The 19,039-nt window shown below is 39.3% G+C and overlaps 1 protein-coding gene across 2 annotated transcripts in view; it reads right to left on the bottom strand.

Moving 5' to 3' along the window:
* The window catches only part of unc5db (unc-5 netrin receptor Db), a 174,883-nt gene extending 162,474 nt beyond the window's left edge, over positions 1-12,409 (bottom strand). The window contains exons 1-2 of one of the 2 annotated variants that reach the window (XM_026343481.1): positions 12,325-12,409; positions 8,840-8,842 (exon numbers count right to left, since the gene is read on the bottom strand). In XM_026343481.1, coding sequence (XP_026199266.1) covers positions 8,840-8,842; positions 12,325-12,409 — 88 coding nt within the window. The remainder of the gene's footprint in view (positions 1-8,839; positions 8,843-12,324) is intronic. The other variant, XM_026343480.1, reaches the window with a different exon arrangement.
* Between the last annotated feature and the right edge of the window lie 6,630 nt (positions 12,410-19,039).

The raw sequence follows: 19,039 nt of genomic DNA, 5'->3' as shown, positions 1-19,039 counted from the left end.
AAAGAAAAATGTTGTGAACAGCCAGTGAAAGGTTGGACAGGAAACACATGCCAGGTGTTTCATCACCTTCCAGCTAAGAAACTCGGAGGAGATAGCAGCAGCTGTCTGCTATCATCAAAACATGGCTACCTCATTTTCTTGTCCAGAAGTCTATCTGGAAATGTGCTGAAACTGATCCCAGCACACTGTAAAACTGTAATGCCGGATACGTCTTTGTCACTCCGACAGACTTTAAATGTATTTTCGTATTACCCTTCGTCTCTCAGTGACCACGACTTCTGATCATTTGTCAATCCAGGCTGATGCTTTGGGTGAGTAATGTTATATGAGAAACGTGGCTCATGTGGCTAGTGAGCGAATAGTCTGTCAAAAACAGATAGACCATAAAACAGGAAGGCACTCAAGAAGGTGCCTTTGAGGACGAAAGAAAAGCTGAGAGCTTTCTAAAATATTAAAAATGCATGTATACAGTACCATGTATCAAACATCAATATCAATGTGTAATTTACTCTAATGTTTCTGTGCAGTGGCTATAAAGCCATAAGACCAAGGTGAGACAAATGGAATCCCCTTTATCACTTTGATGGTAACCTTGTTCAAAACTAAGACAACTCTCATAAGAACTGAATATCTTGTTGCCTTATTTTACCATATGTACATTTTAAACCAACTAACAATCAGTAATGGACTGCAGTAATGTGAGTACCATATAGTAAAGCCAATTTAATCTCTTTGTATATACAGTGCACCCAGAAACTTTTTCCACATTTCATTTCAAATTCTACAAACAATACCCCATAACAACAATATGAAAGAAGTTCTTCAAATGTACTAAAAATAAGAAAAACATAAAACTCACATTTATATAAGTATAAAAGACCCTAAGCACACAACCAAGATAACAAACAAAGTGGCTACGGGACAACTCTGTCATTGTCCTTGAGTGGCCCAGCCAGAACCCAGACTTGAACCCAATTCTCTCGAGAGATCTAAAAATGGCTGTACATCAACGCTCCCCATCCAACCTGAGGAGCTTAAAAGGAACTGCAAAGAAGAATGGAAACTGTGCTAAGCTTGTAGCATCATACTCAAAAAGACTTCAGGCTGTAATTGTAACTAATGGTGCTTCAACAAAGTTTTGAGCGAAGACTCTGAATACTTATAGACATAAATAAAATAGATTGCAAACAAACTTCTTTTAAATTGTAATTATGGGGCATGGCACATGCCCACTCAATAAATAAATAAATAAATAAATTGTGGCCACTAATGGTTCTCCCCTGCTATATATAGCATATATGAAAAAAAGGCCACACAGATGTTGTTATTAATCATATAGAGTTTTATTTATTTATTTTTGTCAAATGTTAAATTGAGTGTAAAACATTTTTATATATTTTTATACTCAGTATGCCTCACCTCTTTACAGTAGGTGTGTGCCCCAGTCTGACCACCCCATTACAGCATATCTACACCCTGACTGTACCGTATGGGTAAATGCACACTTGCCCATTTTCTAAAGCATCTTTGTAAACCTGCATTAAAGATGAAGTTGCACTTTTATAAGCAAACTGTAAAAAGTGTAAAGTATTCATTAACATTTGTTGCAAATTAAAGCCATCAGCAGTGAAAAAGCTAACCGCTTAACTAGGTTAGTGCTACAGGTATGACGAGGTTGTTTGTTGTTGAGCACAGTAACCTCCCTTATGCAAGCACATCTAGCATTTATAGAAATTCTGTTTAGGCTTAGAAAGCTCTGTCATTCCTAGATGAAGAAGATTCTTTATATAATGACATATAATTGGGCTTGTAACAGTGGGTTGTGCCCAATGATCTTTTGGGAATAATTATTGGTCTTAAGGCTATAGAGCAATGTCAAGTCTTCATGTAATGCACTTTTATTATACCACAAATACTAGAATCAGAAAGTAACAGTTAGCCTAGTTCCTCTTCTTTTTTTAACACACTAAATAAAAGAGGGCACAGTCACTACATTCATCACTTTAAAAGTCCTGTCTTTAAAGGATAGGTCCGCAATTTTTCAGCTGTCTGTGCAAAATAGAAAGGTGCTATTATAGAAATTGAAACAATTTTTACTTGTTGTACTCATTCCTCTGGTTTATACTGGTCTTAAATGTAAGGAATGAGGGACAAAATCCACATTTTGTGCATATTCCAAGGTGAACCTAGGGTTTTAGGTTTGAACAATTTTAATGTAATGAATAGTTTTTTTGTTTTGTTTTTTAATGAAAGCCATTTCAGCTTTGTGTTTCCCAGGATACTGTTTCTCTGCTGAGCTGCAGTGGAAGGATAATAACAGCAAAACAGGGGATTTGGTGCTAAGAAGGTTGAAACATTCGAAGGTACCAACTTAATTGGTCTAATTTAAACTGCTGAACACATTATAATTATTACTTTTTTAAAACCTTTCCATTAAAAAACTTCATTTACATGTCTTCCATGATTTACACTGAGAGCACATCAGAAAAAAAGGATCTTTTTAAGGCCAGGATGAGTAAGACAACTGGTTACAGAAAAGAACCTGTCCATTAAGACACCTGCTACATTTTCAGTATTCATAAATAAAGCACATTGTTGTCAAAACAGTCTAATCCAAATGTCTTAGACAAAATACTCTCAATATTAGATTCATGAAGTGCAGAAAGCAAACGTAAGTCATAAGCAACTCAGGATTTAACAAGTGTTATATTTCAGCTGTAGAGGATGATGAAAGCAGACACCTGTTTGTAATTAGTTTTTCACTGAAAAACATCAGTCTGCCACAAATGTCAACTGTCACCAAGTCGCACCGTGCGACTCTGAACACATGCTAAACCGATCAAAACAGCACCGCGCACAGACCCTGACAAATCTTTTAAGTGTTCATTAAAAATCAATAACCACAATTATTAAGGTGCGTCCTACCTTAAAATTGGTGTTTCTTTCTCACCAGCGCCTGTGCACGTAATCCACCAATCTATTTATTCATCAAATAACTACTTTAGCACTGCAATAAAAATGTGTCATCCTGGGTTGTTTACAGTTGCTTCACAATGGCCCATCATTCCTTTACTTCCTTAGTGTGATATGTTTAATACTTGGAAAGGATGTTGGTGAAATCTTCATTTCTAAACAATGGGATTCTAAACAATGCGATGTCAGATACGAAAAGTAATTATTTTATAGAATTTGATAAAGGCATCATGATTGTTTTTAAATGCATGATCGTTTGTGCAGGATGAGGTCTCTGTGCAGGATGAGGTCTCTGTTGCACATAGAGCTTTTATTTTTTCAAGTCAACATTGTGTGTAAGGATGATCATCAACACTAAATCCTAGCTGTCAGTGTAAGTAATGATGTAATTTGTCCATGGTAAATATATGTACAGTGTGTCTCAACATATTGATGCTAATGATGTATGTTGAACCTACTTGTGGCATCTTTACAGTATCTGCAACAGTGAACAGCTAAAAATAGTGGAGGACTCCTACAGTATAAACTACAGTCATACATTATACATGCACTTGTGTCAATGTGCTGAGGCACACGGCTGCTACCAAGAACTTCACTCTTTAGTCTTGTTTTATCACAGTGTCGCCTACATCTATGTAGGCCTCATAATATTTAAATTAGTCTTCAACATTTAGATTAACATTTAGAAAGAAAACAGACCCTCAGTTTTCCAGTTATCATGTTTGTAGGATTACAACATTCAAGCCTTATTTACAACAGCCCCACTGCTAACTTAACTTGTTCTTCTGTAAGTCTATAAGTATAATTCCTATTTATAAGCCATGTATAGACATGTATAAAGCCACCATATGTCCATCTTTGGCAAATCCAGAAGATGGAAATATGTTTCCATAATTGTTTGTCTGCAGTTAGGGCTTTAATTGGCTAGTCAGCGCTGCTATCTTTTTACTTTCAGATTTCCTCATTATATACTCACTTTTTTGGTCTAACACTCTCTCTGCCCATATCTGAAGACATGTAGACAGAGCAGAGATAATGTGAAACTGCCACAATGCAAACTCAGCCTTTGAAAGTAAAATGTCAAACTGAAAAAAAAGAAAGTTACTTAGAAAGTTTTCCTACTGTACAGGAGCTGATTTAGATAAATTTAGATTGTTCTGTTCATCTCTGAGCATCAACCTGCTGTTCAGCTCTTTGTAAGCCTGCAGCAATGAAAAATGCAAGTGCACAGAGACTAAACAACATGCGGACAAGGTGACAGAGCTGCCCTGTATTCTGATGAATGGGTATGTGTGCATAGGACACACAGCAGACCTATATGACATTTTAATTATGTAACTTGATGCAATTGTATATAAAGTTTTCAAATCGTTTATAAAAATGATTGTCTTAAACCGTTTGTGTGCTTTCTTAAAACGGTACAAATATATGAACAATTTCAATGCAGTTTTAATGCATAATAAATTACTAATAATTTGTTATTTATTTATTTATATTCATTAATAGAAATAAAAACATGATCTACAGTAGCATAAACTTACTCTTTATTTAATGTGTGATTGGAGCTATGTCATCATATGAACACGATTTCTTAGGACTGTATTTAGGGAATTTTTTTAAAGGTTTGGCACAAATGTCCACGACTACAGGATGAACTGATTAGTTTTTGATGGAAAGTGATCAAGGTTACTGTGTCCTCACCCCCAACCAGCTCTTGTAAACACAATATCATAGGAATGTCTATTGGTATATAATTTATACAAATGTCCACGTAGACTTAAGGATGAACTAATTAGATTTTGTCAAATTCAGGTCAAGCCTGCTATAGTGCAAAGTATCTATGTATGTTTGAGCTCCAAGATGAATCAATGACTCCTTAAAGAGTAATGTTTTTTTTAAATGTGTTTGCTGATTGATACTTTTTTATATAACAACTGTTCTGAAATATTAGACATCCCTGGGGTCCCGGGGTTGTCTCCAAGTGTTTATCTTGTTTAAAAGTCTCAATGGACCTAAAATATACAGTACACTGTACAATTAATGCTATATAACAGCCTGTCCGACTTTCTAGTACCACTAACGTGTAAGGTAAAAACCCACTATTAGAGCCATTCCCTGGTCTTTTCTGCAGCACCTGTGTGTGTCAAGAACTGGTCACAAACAGTACAGTCCAATGACTAACGTGCCCACCAGCGAGACAAAGAGGTCCTCCAGGCAGGACAGGACACAGCGAGCTGAGACTGCTTCTCGGCAGTCCATTCATCACACCTTGTCCTTCAGCACTGTTCTGTCCCGCTAGGCTTGCTGCTGCACCATGGATCAACAGAGGACATGTTTGAACAGCTGACCCAAGGCCATAAAAGTGGGTACAGCAACAGCAGAGAACCATCAGGGCTGGCATAAAGGCCATACATCAGGTGTCTGAGAAATACCTGTGATCTGCGTGGTTGAGAGGGTTTCCTACAACTACTGGCCTTACAGCAGAGCCTGCCCAAGTTGCTGGGTTACCATTCTAACTGCTTTCTTAGTGAAGTGAAACTGTGTCCTTCATGCTTTATGACTTACTACACTCCAAATCCTGCTTTTACTGTAGCAGGACAATAACTCCAGAGATATGCAAATGCTTATAACAAGTTGGTACCTGTTTGGATGTAGAAAAGCTGAAAAGACAACTATGATACTATGAGACTTAAAGACTCCAGCTATCCCAACAGCTGTGTGAGACCTGTTTGGCCACTACACCAAAGTCCAGCTCCAATCCATGGTTAAGATGGACAAACAACAAGTTTAGTAAAGAAAGGATTTTGCTTTATTTTAACCAATACAGGTCCTTTAAAATGTAGCCAGATTGATCCAGTGCATCAGCTCTAATAATTAGTCTGAGAACCATTGATTTTTTTGTGCCAATCCATCCAGAAGATGATAACATACTTTACAGGATAAATTAAAAATGTCATCTGCTGGATGCTCTGATAGTAAAGTCAGAGGATCGCCAAGGTCACTAAAAATCGTTACTCCCTGGACCATAAATGTAAAAAATGTAATGGAAATTCATCCAATAGTTGGGGAGACGTTGCACTTTAAACTAAAGTGAAAGGCCAAATGACATTAGCGTCCACAGGGCCGTAATGATAGCATAACAAATAAAAAGAAAAGGTGGTCGGCACAGTGCAACATACAGAAAAAGACACTCCTCTCCCTTAGTTCCTTCGGATAGACTATGAGAGATTCACTTAGACACTCCAGTCATTCAGAAGGCTATTTACTTGAGATGGGCTGACATAGATTCCAGCCACGACCCATACATCAACAGGACATGTTTTTCGATAACAATATTGAATTCTCCCTGACTTAACACAAGATGAGACCTCGCCTTTTACTCGACTAGTAGCTCACACCCAGATGCTATCAAATGTGGCCGGCAATGTAGCATAAATAAAATTTACACGCAGGACTGTGAGTGGGTTTCCTAATTACTGCGTGTGTGTGTGTGTGTGTGTGTGTGTTAGTGCAGTCACACACACACACACACACATACACATCCCTCAGTGGGGCTTATGGCTGCTCGGAGGTTTACTAAACAGGATGCTATCATAAAGCAGCCTTGTAAAAAGCTCATCTGGTGAACACTCACTGTAAACACAGATATGAAGCGGTTCACAGAGGCTGTGCAACCCGACATGTCTAAATTTGGTGTATATCGCCGCACTGGTGTGATGCCAGCATCTGCACTACAGCAGAGGCTAAATTAATGCGAACAAAAAAACCCACATTAGAGTTGCGTTTTCATAAAAACCTTGTTGTGCTTGCGCTGGTCCTTGAGAGTAATTGCTGCACAGTACAAGTGTGATTAATTACAGTTTGCAGCAATAAGTACGTGTTTTTATTTAGGGCAGATGTAAAAATCTTGGAGATTGCTGAAATGAAGATGAGATTCACTTAATAAATATCAATAATTAAGCGGAGTTTTGTATATAAATGTATGCATGTGTTAAAGCGGCTGTACAAAACAACTTATTATCATGATAGAGACACGAAAACATTTTCAACTTAGCTGTAATTTCTGTTATTCTTATTTATTATTCATGATGTATGAATATTCCATGGATATTTACAATACAGCACTGTATATGTTACTTCTGCAGTCTGGCTGTTGTTTTGACTCTTGAACTTTATATTGCTGGCCATATGTACACTTGCGCACACAGAGAGGAATACATTTACAGGCTGGGTCACTGCCACTTCTAATTTATGTGAAAAATATCAGCTAGTATGAAATCAAATATAAATACAAATCTAAACTTGTCTCGAGCTCTTTTTTAACATGCTGCTGTTGTGTGATCATTATACAGTACAGTGAATCCTCCTCCTACCACATTTAAATCCCAAGTGTTTTTCACCCTCGGGGAGTTTTTTTTTTTTTTTTATAAGTGCTGAAAAACAGAAAACTCCCCGCAAACAAAGCTGCGTCCACATGTGTCACTCCAGGCTCATATAAGGACTGCATTATTTAAAAAGAGACCTCCTCAGCTACAGTCTAGCCAGGATCGTGGAATGAAGACATGTGGCTCTGAGAGCATGACTGATTGAATCTCCTGACTGAGATGGATGAAGCATATCTGCAGTTTTGTTAGATGATTTAGCACTGTGACTGAGTGGGTCTTCTCGCCCCCTGTCCTCATTTGCCATCCCCTCAGATTAACCAGGATGGAAACTACAGTGTTCATGCAGGATAGATTAGGTCAACGTGACCCCAGCATTTGCAGAGGAATTCTAATTAAAGAACTGCAGGTTGCACTTATTCCAGGCCGGCCCTAACCTCACTGGTGTCCTGCCCCCAATGATAAATAAATATAAGAATATTGCTGCATTATAAACAGGCGACATCTTTTTTTTAATATATATTGATTAAATTTTAGAGCAATATCTTAAATGGAAACTATGAAAACTAATTTACACATTTTATTGTATTAATTTTGCTAAAGATTTGAGTGACGTGACTGCAGCTGATGAAGCACAGAGAATTAGCAAGACAAAAATATAACATCTCAAACACAAGAAGCGATGGCCAAATAATTAATGTAAATTAGTTTTGAAAAAAATGGAAACACTGTCTCTGTGTTAAAATAGACACAATCTCTGTACTGGAGTACAACAAATAGTGTTTTTATTAGTAGGCTGAAGGTATGTCTTGTTTTTAATGTAGATTAGTATGAAAATACGAAAATACATTGATGAAGCAAAACTAAAAACCCACAGTAATAATAAACTTGAAGGAACCTAATTATTACTTATTACTTTATTAATTAAGATGCTGCTGTGGCACATGATATAATGCGTGCTGTCCCTCTCGCACCACAAATGGTGAGCTCAAAGGATGTAACGTGAACACCTTTCACATTACGTATCAAAACATTGAACAAGCAAATGCACAAAACAAACAGAAATACCATGTTGTTTTCACAGTTTTCACAGGTTCGACTGGTTCTCGTTTGATCGTATTACCTTGGTACACCCTCTTCTTCTGCGTCTTCTAATGGTTTCATGGCACCTTACTGAAAAAGAAGCGCCAACATCTGTTTATCTTGACAAACGAATGCGTATTTATCGCACATTCGTTCCAATGTCTTGAAATTCTGCTCAGATGTGTTCTACATTCGGACGGAAACTCAAGGCCAAGAAACAAAAGTTGGAACGAGCCGAATGTCTGAATGTCGAGTGGCATTCTCCCACACAGCGGCCAGGAGAAGCCAGTGAGCTGCAGGGCTGATGGCTGACTACATTAAGCCTCTTAGGCGGCACGTTGATGAATCTACTCGTTGAAATGTGAAGGTAATAGCCTTGACATAGCAAAGAAATAACTCACCACCTGTACCTGCACAACCCACGAATGACAGCAATCCCAAGTAGGAGCCGGTCCGATACGAAACAGGAATTTGCTTTTATTACCATCCTCATTACTGTATATCATTTCTGAATGTACAGCCATTTGGTTTCATTTAAATGTAAATCTGGGCACTGAACTGCACACATTGTCACCCACAGCAGCTTGACTATGATGATTCAGTCTCGAATCGGCAGGGAAAATATAAGAGCCCCTTTGCTTTCTCTAAGGGAAAATAACAGATTTGACCTTTGTCTGTTTTCATAAAAGCCCTGTACACAGCAAAATAAGAAAAAAAAATTCAGATTTCTTTTTTTTTGTTGTTCTAGAATACAAACGCAGCCACAGTTTGATGCTTTCTTTCTTACTTGTCTGTGTTTTTCATTTTGTTCAACCCAAAAGAACAAGAACAGTACAAGGTCAAGGGTGAACGATGGCCTGGAGTGAACTGAGGTTCCACCGTCACAAAAAACGGCATCACACACCATGTGGTGGTGCTCATTTCAGCTAGACTTAGCATCGTCCAGCTCCACAGATGGACAATTGTGCTGTGTGCTACATCAAACAAGGTGACCACCAGAGGCCCGGGTATGTACGCACTCATTCCAACGAGTCAAACATTAGCAGGTCCATACAGAACATATTGTTGTGATGGGGAGCAGCGTTAGGAAAACTTTAGAGAGAGCAGAGCACGTTTAATTTCAGGCGAACGAACTTGGTGACTTCAGCAATCCTCAATCAAATATCAGATAATCCCTTTCCTCATTATTTTTCTTACACACCCTCTCTCTTGCTAAATCAGACGTCACAGAAATTAATCATCAAGTGCCACATAAATGCACCTGCATGCCAAATGGAATCAACAAGAGCCTCATCAAAAGCCAAGTTCTAAGAGATATTACATATCAGTGCACTCTGATAGCCTTTCTGCATCTTTAAGCAGCGCACCGTCATGAGATAAATACACAGCATACCTGATCTACAGTATAATGATGTCCTATCTAACACTGCAGCTCAGGAAGCTGTATTTTGTGTTTCATGACCAATAGTGTGGCACGATTGAAAAGCCTTTTAAAGTTCCCCCCCGGGCCACACTACACTTACTCACAAATGTGTTACACTTCCTTCATGACCCCTTTGTGCGAGTCTCATTTCTAGCCAACGGGGCCTGCAAACATCACCACTGATCCTTAAAAGCTTAAATCTTGCAGAGTGCGAGCTACAACTGTCAGTTCCTGCCGCGGCCGGACCCCTGTGCGCGTGTTGCTGTTGGGTTCATAGAGTCGAGCTTGTGGGGAAATGTCCGTGTGACACCTGTCGTTACATTTATGGCCTTTGAGAGTGATGTGATGTGCAGGGAAATGGCAGCAGGGAAAGCAACGGTATGTGTACAGAACGCCTTAAATCCTGCAGGTGCCATGAAAGCACTCCACATTTATCATGACATTTATATGTATATGCATCAAGTAATAATGCAATTAACTGGTTAGTCAGGTGGCCAATAATTAATCAGCAATTATTCTGAATGCTGACTCATTTTTATAAATCATTTTGGGCCAACATACTGTTCTCTGACTCACTTCTGAGGATTTATTTAGTACACTGCTATAACAAACTAAATACCAACTCCAAATGTAAAACTTATTGATTGATTGCAAGATTAAAATAAGAAATATGAAGATGCCTCCAGGTATTGAAGTTTCCTAGGACTAGAATCATCTGTGATGATTCACTGGTTAAGTAAAAAAAGCAGAAAGCATTTTTTGCTCCACAAACTGTGTGTTTTAGATATTTGTTTTCATATTGTTTAATTTACTTATCTAATTAATAATCAGATAACGTAATGATTTTTTTTTTTTATTATTATTTTAAACTGTTCCCTTACAAGTCCCCAAGCTCTGAGGAAGGTACAATGCTGAATTACTAGACTGCACTTTTAACTTCTTATTGGCTAAATGTATGCAGTTCTGTAAAAGGACAATGCTGCATTAGAAGGGTCAAAAGCTAAAAAGGTAGTGAGCCACTGGTTGTACGTCTTGTAATTATGTGTCTAGTTTTTTCTTTTATTTTATTGTGAACATAATTTCTCTATTGCCTTTGACAAACAAAACTGCACACATTCAAGCTCCATGTGCGCTGTTCTACTCACAACTTCCTCACAATACCACAATGAAACCGAACACAGACAACACTGACTGGATTCCAGCAGATTAGACAAGTCAAGTTCAGTAACTACAGCAGGTAAGGGAGTCATAAAGCTGCAAACTCCATCTATTACTGCACTCAGATCGGCTTCATGGACTGCCATGGCACACAGTGAGTTAAGGTTGTGTGGCTCCAAAGAGGGACGTCAGGGTCAAATACAATCATTGAACACACTCACCCATCACCTACATTAAGAACAATCTGCCCTGTGCCACAGCCGATGGAATAAGCCCCCTATGGAACATGTTTTTCCAATCACAGGATCTCCAAAAAAATAAGTGAGAAGCAGATGTGTTGAAGAGCAGCTCTGTGTCACTGAGCCCTCGATAACTGAACTTCTCTCCTTCCAATATCATTCGTCAATAAGAGAGAGAAACCATCTTCTTTTGTGCAGCACTAAGACAACCTGAGTCAGTTTGTGAATTCCACTCTTGGCACAGCTACCCCACATTCAGCTGTGCGAGTAAAACATGTTCATTATCCTTTTTATTCTTTGTAAACCACATGGGCACAGGCTCCAAACTGCAAACTACTGCTCCTGCCTTTTCAAAAAGAAATCATTTCACGCGCGTCAGTGGCAGAATGATTTGTTAATACTGTACTTCAATTCAACATCAATGCCCCCTGCGCCCTGCACACACACACACACACACGCACACACACACACAGACACGCACGCCCTCCATGGTCGACACACTGTGTCCACTCCGCGATGTGAGGGAGTGGATGGTTTGAAGATGAAGACAGGCGTCCACGGAGTCTGAAATGTTAACTAACAGAGAGAGACGCGCTGACATGCCTGTTGCACAGGCGTGCCCGTGTTTGCAGCCTGGTCCTGAACGCAGCGCGGTCACGGTGATGGCTTCATTAAAGAATGTGCGAGGACTGAGTGAAAACAGGACAATTGACATCGATTTGAGGGGGATATGAAAAAGACAAACAGTGTGGGAACTTGACAGTGTGAGCCGCGGCTTGATGAATCAATATTAGAAGCGCTGCTGCGCACTGGCTGAGAGACACAGAGACAGAGAGAGAGAGACCGCTCAAACAGTGGCACTAAGTCCGAGGATGAATCATAAGCCCACGTTGAAATGTTCATGTCCACTGTGGTATATTTGCTAACATTTCAAAAATATCAGCACCTTCGCTAACACGACAGAAATGTGACAAGTGGTGCGTAACCACGAGGATGGAGCAAGTAGAATGCACGTCGGGTAGAAGCACTCTCAGTAGCCCTGCATGCACATGGACGCATCTCTTACCTTTGGAGATCACGGATGCTGTGCAGTACACAAGCAGCAGGAGGCCCGTCATGGAGAGGTAACGTCCTTTGGTTAGCGCACCCATACCGACCGCGTAGCTCTCCACAGATACGCGATATGGGGTGACGGTGCTCCGGAGCTCTGGTGCCTCCTCTCGCCTCCCCCGAGCTGGATAAGCTCCGGCTGCGCAAGTTCCTCCTGTAAGCCAGGGACAGGGACTGTTGCGCGCCGTACTACTAGAAGAAGAAGAAGAAGGAGTATTGAATGGCTCACGGGCTGGACTGTTGGTCGAAAGGAAAGAAGCATCTTCACTTCACTTTTGCTGTGCATGTGTGCGCAGCAGGGGAGACGTGCGCTCCGACTTTACCCCCCTTTCCAGGCATCATCATCCCGGAGCCTGCCTCGTGCTAACCAATGGCAGAGGAAGAAAGGCGGAGAGGAGGAGACCAAAGGGGAAGGGATAGAAATAGGCCTAATATCTAAAAAATTTCCTCTTAACTGTAGCAGCAGTGGAAGTCCAACATACATAACTGTTAATACAGTTGGGCACAAATTGGGGAAAAACATGAGGCTTTAGTTTAACTCACTATTAAAAGGCAAAGCTGCATCAGATATTCTAGTAAATGTTTCAAAACCTGGAGATCATGATGTGTCAGGGTGATTGTTACTTCCTCCTCAGTGACACAAAGCAGAGAGCAGACTCTGGCCCTCAGTCCTCCTGCCAAGTACATTTCTAAGAAATGTTTCTTGGCATTCTTGATCTGATACACAGAGATAATTAAAAAACTAATTTATTTAAAGCACAGAAAAGAAATTGCAATTCTGTCACTATCATGGAAGAATTTATGACCAGCGAATAAAAGAAGGTACGGTATAAAATGTAAACACTGTTACTGTGCAGAGCACTAAATAATTAAAGCATTACTGTACATGCTACTGTAATAGGAAAACTCTGCTGTGGCAAAGATGTAAATGGGGAAGTTGCATTGAACTGAACCTGACAAGCATGTTATATACTTCTTTAATTAGATCAGATTTGATAGATACTTTATTAATCCCAGAAGGGAAATTCTGGTGTTGCAGTACACAGAGAAACGTACACACACAGAAGATAATAATAGGAATAATACAGAAAAAAATACACATTTAAACACTTCTAATAGAACTAGACACAAAACAAATTGCACCTTATGTTGCACACAGTTTAATATACAGAACAAATCAGGCAACTATTAAACATTGTGTGCAGTTGTATGTTGAGATGAGTGTGTAATACCAAGGAATAAAACAAAACACATTTAGTTTCGCCACACAAGAAAAATGTGCTTATGTGAACCGTGCCTCACCAAACGGAGCTTTCAGAGGATCTACGATCAAGAATTGATGATTTACATAAAGCTGGAAAGGGTTACAAAGTGATGTCAACAACTTTCGAAATTCACCAGTCTACAGTGAGACAAACAATCTACAAATGGAGACACTTTGGGACTGTAGCTACTCTACCAAGAAGTGGGCGGCCAGTTAAAATTACCCTAACACTCACCAATGAGAAAAAGAAACAACCCTGAGTGACAGCCAAACATTTGAAGACATCATTGGAACTGGTTAACATCTGTGTTAATGAGTCTACAGTAGGTAAAACATTGAACTAGCAGGAGGTCTATGAGAGGACACCACAAAGGAAGCTGCTGCTTATTAAAAAGAACATTGCTGCATGCCTGAAGTTTACTGAAAACACTACATTTTGGCATAAAAAGGTCACTGCATATCATCATGAAAACATCATTCCAATAGCAAAGTATGGTAGAGGAAACATAATGATTTGGGCCTGCTTTGTTGCATCAGGGTGTGGGCCAGCTTGCAGTGATTGAGGGAAAGATGAATTCCCAAGTAGGTGGGTGATGCTACAGGACAATGAGCCAAAATACACAACAGAATGGCTTCAGAAAGATAACAGCTTGACATAGATGAAGATCAGATCACGTTTTATGACAAATGAATGCAGAAAACCAATATAGTCATTGTACAGGGTTATGGCTTTTGGCAGGAATGACCAGCAGGCTTTGGAGAGGATGTATGCTGCTCTTTATGATGTTCAGCAGTTTGTTCAGCATCCAGCTCTCATCAACCTGCTCCAAGGGTTTCTAATAAAGTCCCCAGCCACCAGGCTTCCTGATCAGTTTGTGTAGTTTGTTGTTCAGGTTCTGTTCTGCCTAAAGCCAAACCCAACCTGAGCTTAGTGCAGTTGAGTTTGTGTAGTACCTTTCCTGTGTAGATCTACATATCTAAACATCACTCTACTCTAACCATTTATTCAAACAGATATTTGAGTTCTACTATTGTTCTATTTATTTCTTTGGCATAGTCATGCTTTGAATTGCAATTACACCTATTCAGCCTAATAGAAAGTGACAGGTTTATATTTTGTAAAAATAAAATTATTAGTGGAAAAAATAGCACTTAATTACAGGAACATATCCATATCCAGTACAACATTTATACAAGACCCAGAACAGCAACACAAAAACAGACATACTAATAAATGTACCCTCAGGACTGAATGAATAATGGGGAGTGGGGATGTATTATTTTTGTTGCTGCTATTATTTAATGTTGCAAAAGTCTTGCCAAACCTTTAAGGATTTTTACTAAATACATTTTGCCTTAATCACAAACTAATCACTACTTATATACACACAACATATGTTTCACTACAGTAAATATTTTGACGTGTTTTTTTTAACTTTCCTTTTATCTCTTCTCTGTTAATGATGAAGATTTTAAAGATTTTAGGGAAGGCTGTGGTGTGTGTTTCCTGTTGCCTCTCTCCTATCAAGCTGTCAAATAAAGGGTAAAAATCCTAAAACTATAACTAGAAACTCTAAAAAACCTGTCTACATACATGACGAAACAGAAAACTGTATGATTACATGATGAAGAGACAGTATTATGCCATGTAGGAATTAATGTGGCAAAGTTGCAGTTACAATACATAATGTGCAGTTGTAACAACTCAGCTGTCCTTGTTTTACATGTGTATTGGTAGTGAAAACTATGCTTTTTAACTTCTTTAATTATCACAATTCATATTAAGTAAAAACAGTAGTCCAGTATTCCACATGGTTTTTCATTTATAAACAAACCTCAGCCCCTCTGCTGCTGATGTGTGGGATAAATCACCAGCGAGCTTCCCTTCCATCGAGCAAAGCTGAGGGAATTTTGTCAGAAAGTTCTTGACCTGATTCCATGCTGCAGATATTCTGCATCCAATTATGTTTTCACTCTCATCTGACACAAATATGAGGTTCTGTAATCAGTGTGACCAGCGCAAAGCTATTTGGAACGACTTTAAATGTGAATTTATGGATACGAAGAAGATGAGATACCAAGGGAAGCGAACTTTGCTATTTCTGAATACTCAAATTGGATTTTATAGACGTTTCCATGACTATGTTAATTTATTCATTGCGAACAAGTGTGATAATTGGCGGCTTGCTTGAGATCATCATTGATTAATAGTTGACAGAGAGCCAAACCTTCAGTGTTAAATAGAATTAAAGAAGTGTCCTTGAGTAAACAGGGAGCCTAATAAAATCTAAAGAACCAAATCACAAAAACATGAATGAAATCATTGAAGCTGAAAACTTACATTTAGCCTTGGATTCTTCTTTGGACTGAATAGCTGAGCCGTGGCTCAAACTTGTCCTTAGTGTTATTGTTCTCAAACAAACCAACGTTCTTGAACTTCTCATTGACATCACTGTAGTTTGCAATCAATGTAAATGGTTTTGTAAAGCAGTATAAAACGCTTTCTTTTGGATTGTGGGGTTAGCGATTGCATAAGCAATAAACAAAAGCTAGTGTTAGAGATAGATTGTTCTTATTTGTTTTACCATAAGCTGCAAATGTTTTGAGTACAGTAGTATCTTAGTCCTGCTCTTCCTCTAGTTTGGAGTAGGTTTCCTCCATGTTCCATGTACTTACAGGGTAAGTTCAATATGTACAGCACACACTGTAATATCTTTTATTGCCTGTACCCCTCCAGTGATGAAGTCACCTGTATGGTCTTTTTGAAATAAAATCATAATAGAGTCTCATTACACTAGGCTTCCCAGATTTCCAATATAGCTGCTTATCAGTGGTCACTAATGTACCCTGCAATATCTAAGTAGGTAACATCTGGCACGCGCTTTGTATTTGTGAGCACAATACTTTATAGGAAATGAGATATTTGTTTAGATGTTCTATGTAGGAAACATCAACAAACACAAAGGATCTGAGAACGTCATATAACCATCATGCTCTGGACTGTGCCGCTGGTGACAGGGCTGCATTGAATGTGAAAAGTGAACATAAGGACAGCACTTAAAATGATTCACCTCTGGTAGTTTTTTATTCAAAATGATTGGGAAAGCAATCAGAGTAAGTACCTGCAGCCATGCAGATGAAGTGGGCAGCCCTTTGTTTTTGTGGCTGGGGAGAGCTGAAAGAATGGTCCAGGAGTTTAACTATACTTGACTGGAGTGCATCAGTGGGATTACTGGGCAGATTAGTTTTAGTTCCAGTGCTGTAAAGCCATGTCATCTAAACTAGTTTGTATTAGTGAATATGTTTTGGGGAAAACGCTGACGTGTTACTAGCTACCACCTCTCGACCTAACCAACCACACACAGTGTACACATAGTCATCAGGGTCACCTTTTTTAACTTTTGGTTCAGTTGTCTTGGGTCTTAATTTATCCAGAATTCATGGCAATTGAGTCCTGCTTTAGACGCTGTGCTCCAAAGTGAGTAACATACTGTTGAGCTGTCGGTAAGTGTTGATCTAGTTTTTGCAGGGTCATGCTATTGGCTCATATCAGAATCAGCATGGTGAATCAGCGAAGGATTTGTCAGTGAGAGAGACTGATCCGACTGGCCGAAGAAGAAGAATGAAATGTGAGTCATTTACAACTTCTAATGATATATTCTTTGAGGTAGCTGTAAACGGTCTCTGGTGAGTGACAGCGGCCTGAAAATTCTAGTGCTTTGCTATAAAAAAACAAACAAATACCAGGAGAATATACCACCCACATGTTGGCTGTGTGTGTCTCTGCCATAAGCTGCAGTCAGTCGGTCTTTGTAAGACCCTTGACTTGCTGTTACCTCTTGTACATTTACCCACCCAGGGGTACAGTTGTTCTGTCACTGCATCAAGGTCCACCATCTTTTTCTTCAGGACTGAAGCTGGGTACAAACCAGTTGAGAGTCAACAGTTTTGTGAACTTTTGAGGGCCGAAAACCTCATCAACTCTGAATTTTACATAATACAAGTACATGATGTGTGTTTATGTCAATGTAGCTCCACCACAGAACCTGAGCACTGGGGTAACTGAAAACTTTCACCAAGCTTGAGATAAATGTTACTTACAGAGTCATTTGTTGGCCCATAGAGAGGTAGGAACTGATGTTTTCTGCTTCTCCTCTCTGTTTCTACTCTCCTTTGTAGAGAGTGGCAGAAGGAAAATGTTACGCTACAACTGAACAGCACAGCGTGCCACTGTATTGTCCGCAGAGGCTGGGGATAATGTAACTAGAATTAATTTTTTAAAAAAATTTTAGACTACAATAAAATATAATTAAACAAGCAATATCAGGATTCCCACCAGGTGAACTGCTGCTGGCATTATTAAAACATTTCCCTAATCTGCAACGTGAAACTGAGACAATGCGGTGAGTTTTAATTTATGTGATAATTGATACACTGTTGGTAAAGTGTAAGACGATTCTCAGGGTGTACACAGAGTCAGTGGTGTGTTGCTGGAGCAGGTTTGTCTAGAACAGGACATGTGGCCCCATTTCATGCATCTAATCCATAGAGAGGCTCAAATATCTGACCTTCAGGAATGAAAAATTCCAGCTAATCTCTCACCAGTCTGATCAAACACACATGAGGCTTTGATATTGGCAAAACACTGGAACAGGTTCTCATCATGTTCAAATATAGTGTTGATCATAACACCACTGTGGAAATTCCTTGTAATTGCACTTTGTAGCTCTCTGCAAAGTCCGTAGCAAGAAACATGATTCATTCTGCTGATCTTGCCGAGTTACAAAGGAGGTTCAGTATTTCCCTTCTAAAAAGTATAGTAGGTGTCGGAAAATGGAAATACTCAAGCAAACTAGAAGTATTTCAAAATTGGCAGTACTTGAGTGAATGTGTACTTTCCTCTACTCATTACATGCGACAGATGGAAACAATACGCTAATTTTCCATCTCAACAACTTGTCAGCAGTCATTCCACTGAATCCAAGAGTAAGGCAAGATATTACTTACAGTACATTTAGGATTAATTACATACTGTACTTTCACTGACATGAGGGGTCTGTGTTTGCTTTTCAGGCATTTCCCTACTCTTAAGCACCCAATCAGACACACAGCGTTGATGCTTAAAGGAAAGTTTAGAGCTTGACAGCTCCTCTGAATGGTCTTTTTAAGTCAGAGACTGATTATTACAGCTACTCCAATATGCAATGAACCTGACACTGTTTAATCCAAGCATAGCTCCACCTTGTCCCCCCTGAGAAGATGTCTAATCAGGCATGAATGAATGAATTACATCTGTGTGAATGCTCAGAAGGCTGAGGATGAAGCATGAGCAACACAGTGCTTCGAAATGAGTTTAGCGTGATTACTGGGGCATTTCCAGCTTACGACATGTGGACCACACCAGTGG

This window comes from Anabas testudineus, chromosome 9, assembly GCF_900324465.2.
Source record: "Anabas testudineus chromosome 9, fAnaTes1.2, whole genome shotgun sequence".
NCBI classification, from domain to species: Eukaryota; Metazoa; Chordata; class Actinopteri; order Anabantiformes; family Anabantidae; genus Anabas; species Anabas testudineus.
This window is presented reverse-complemented; position numbering and strand designations above follow the sequence as displayed.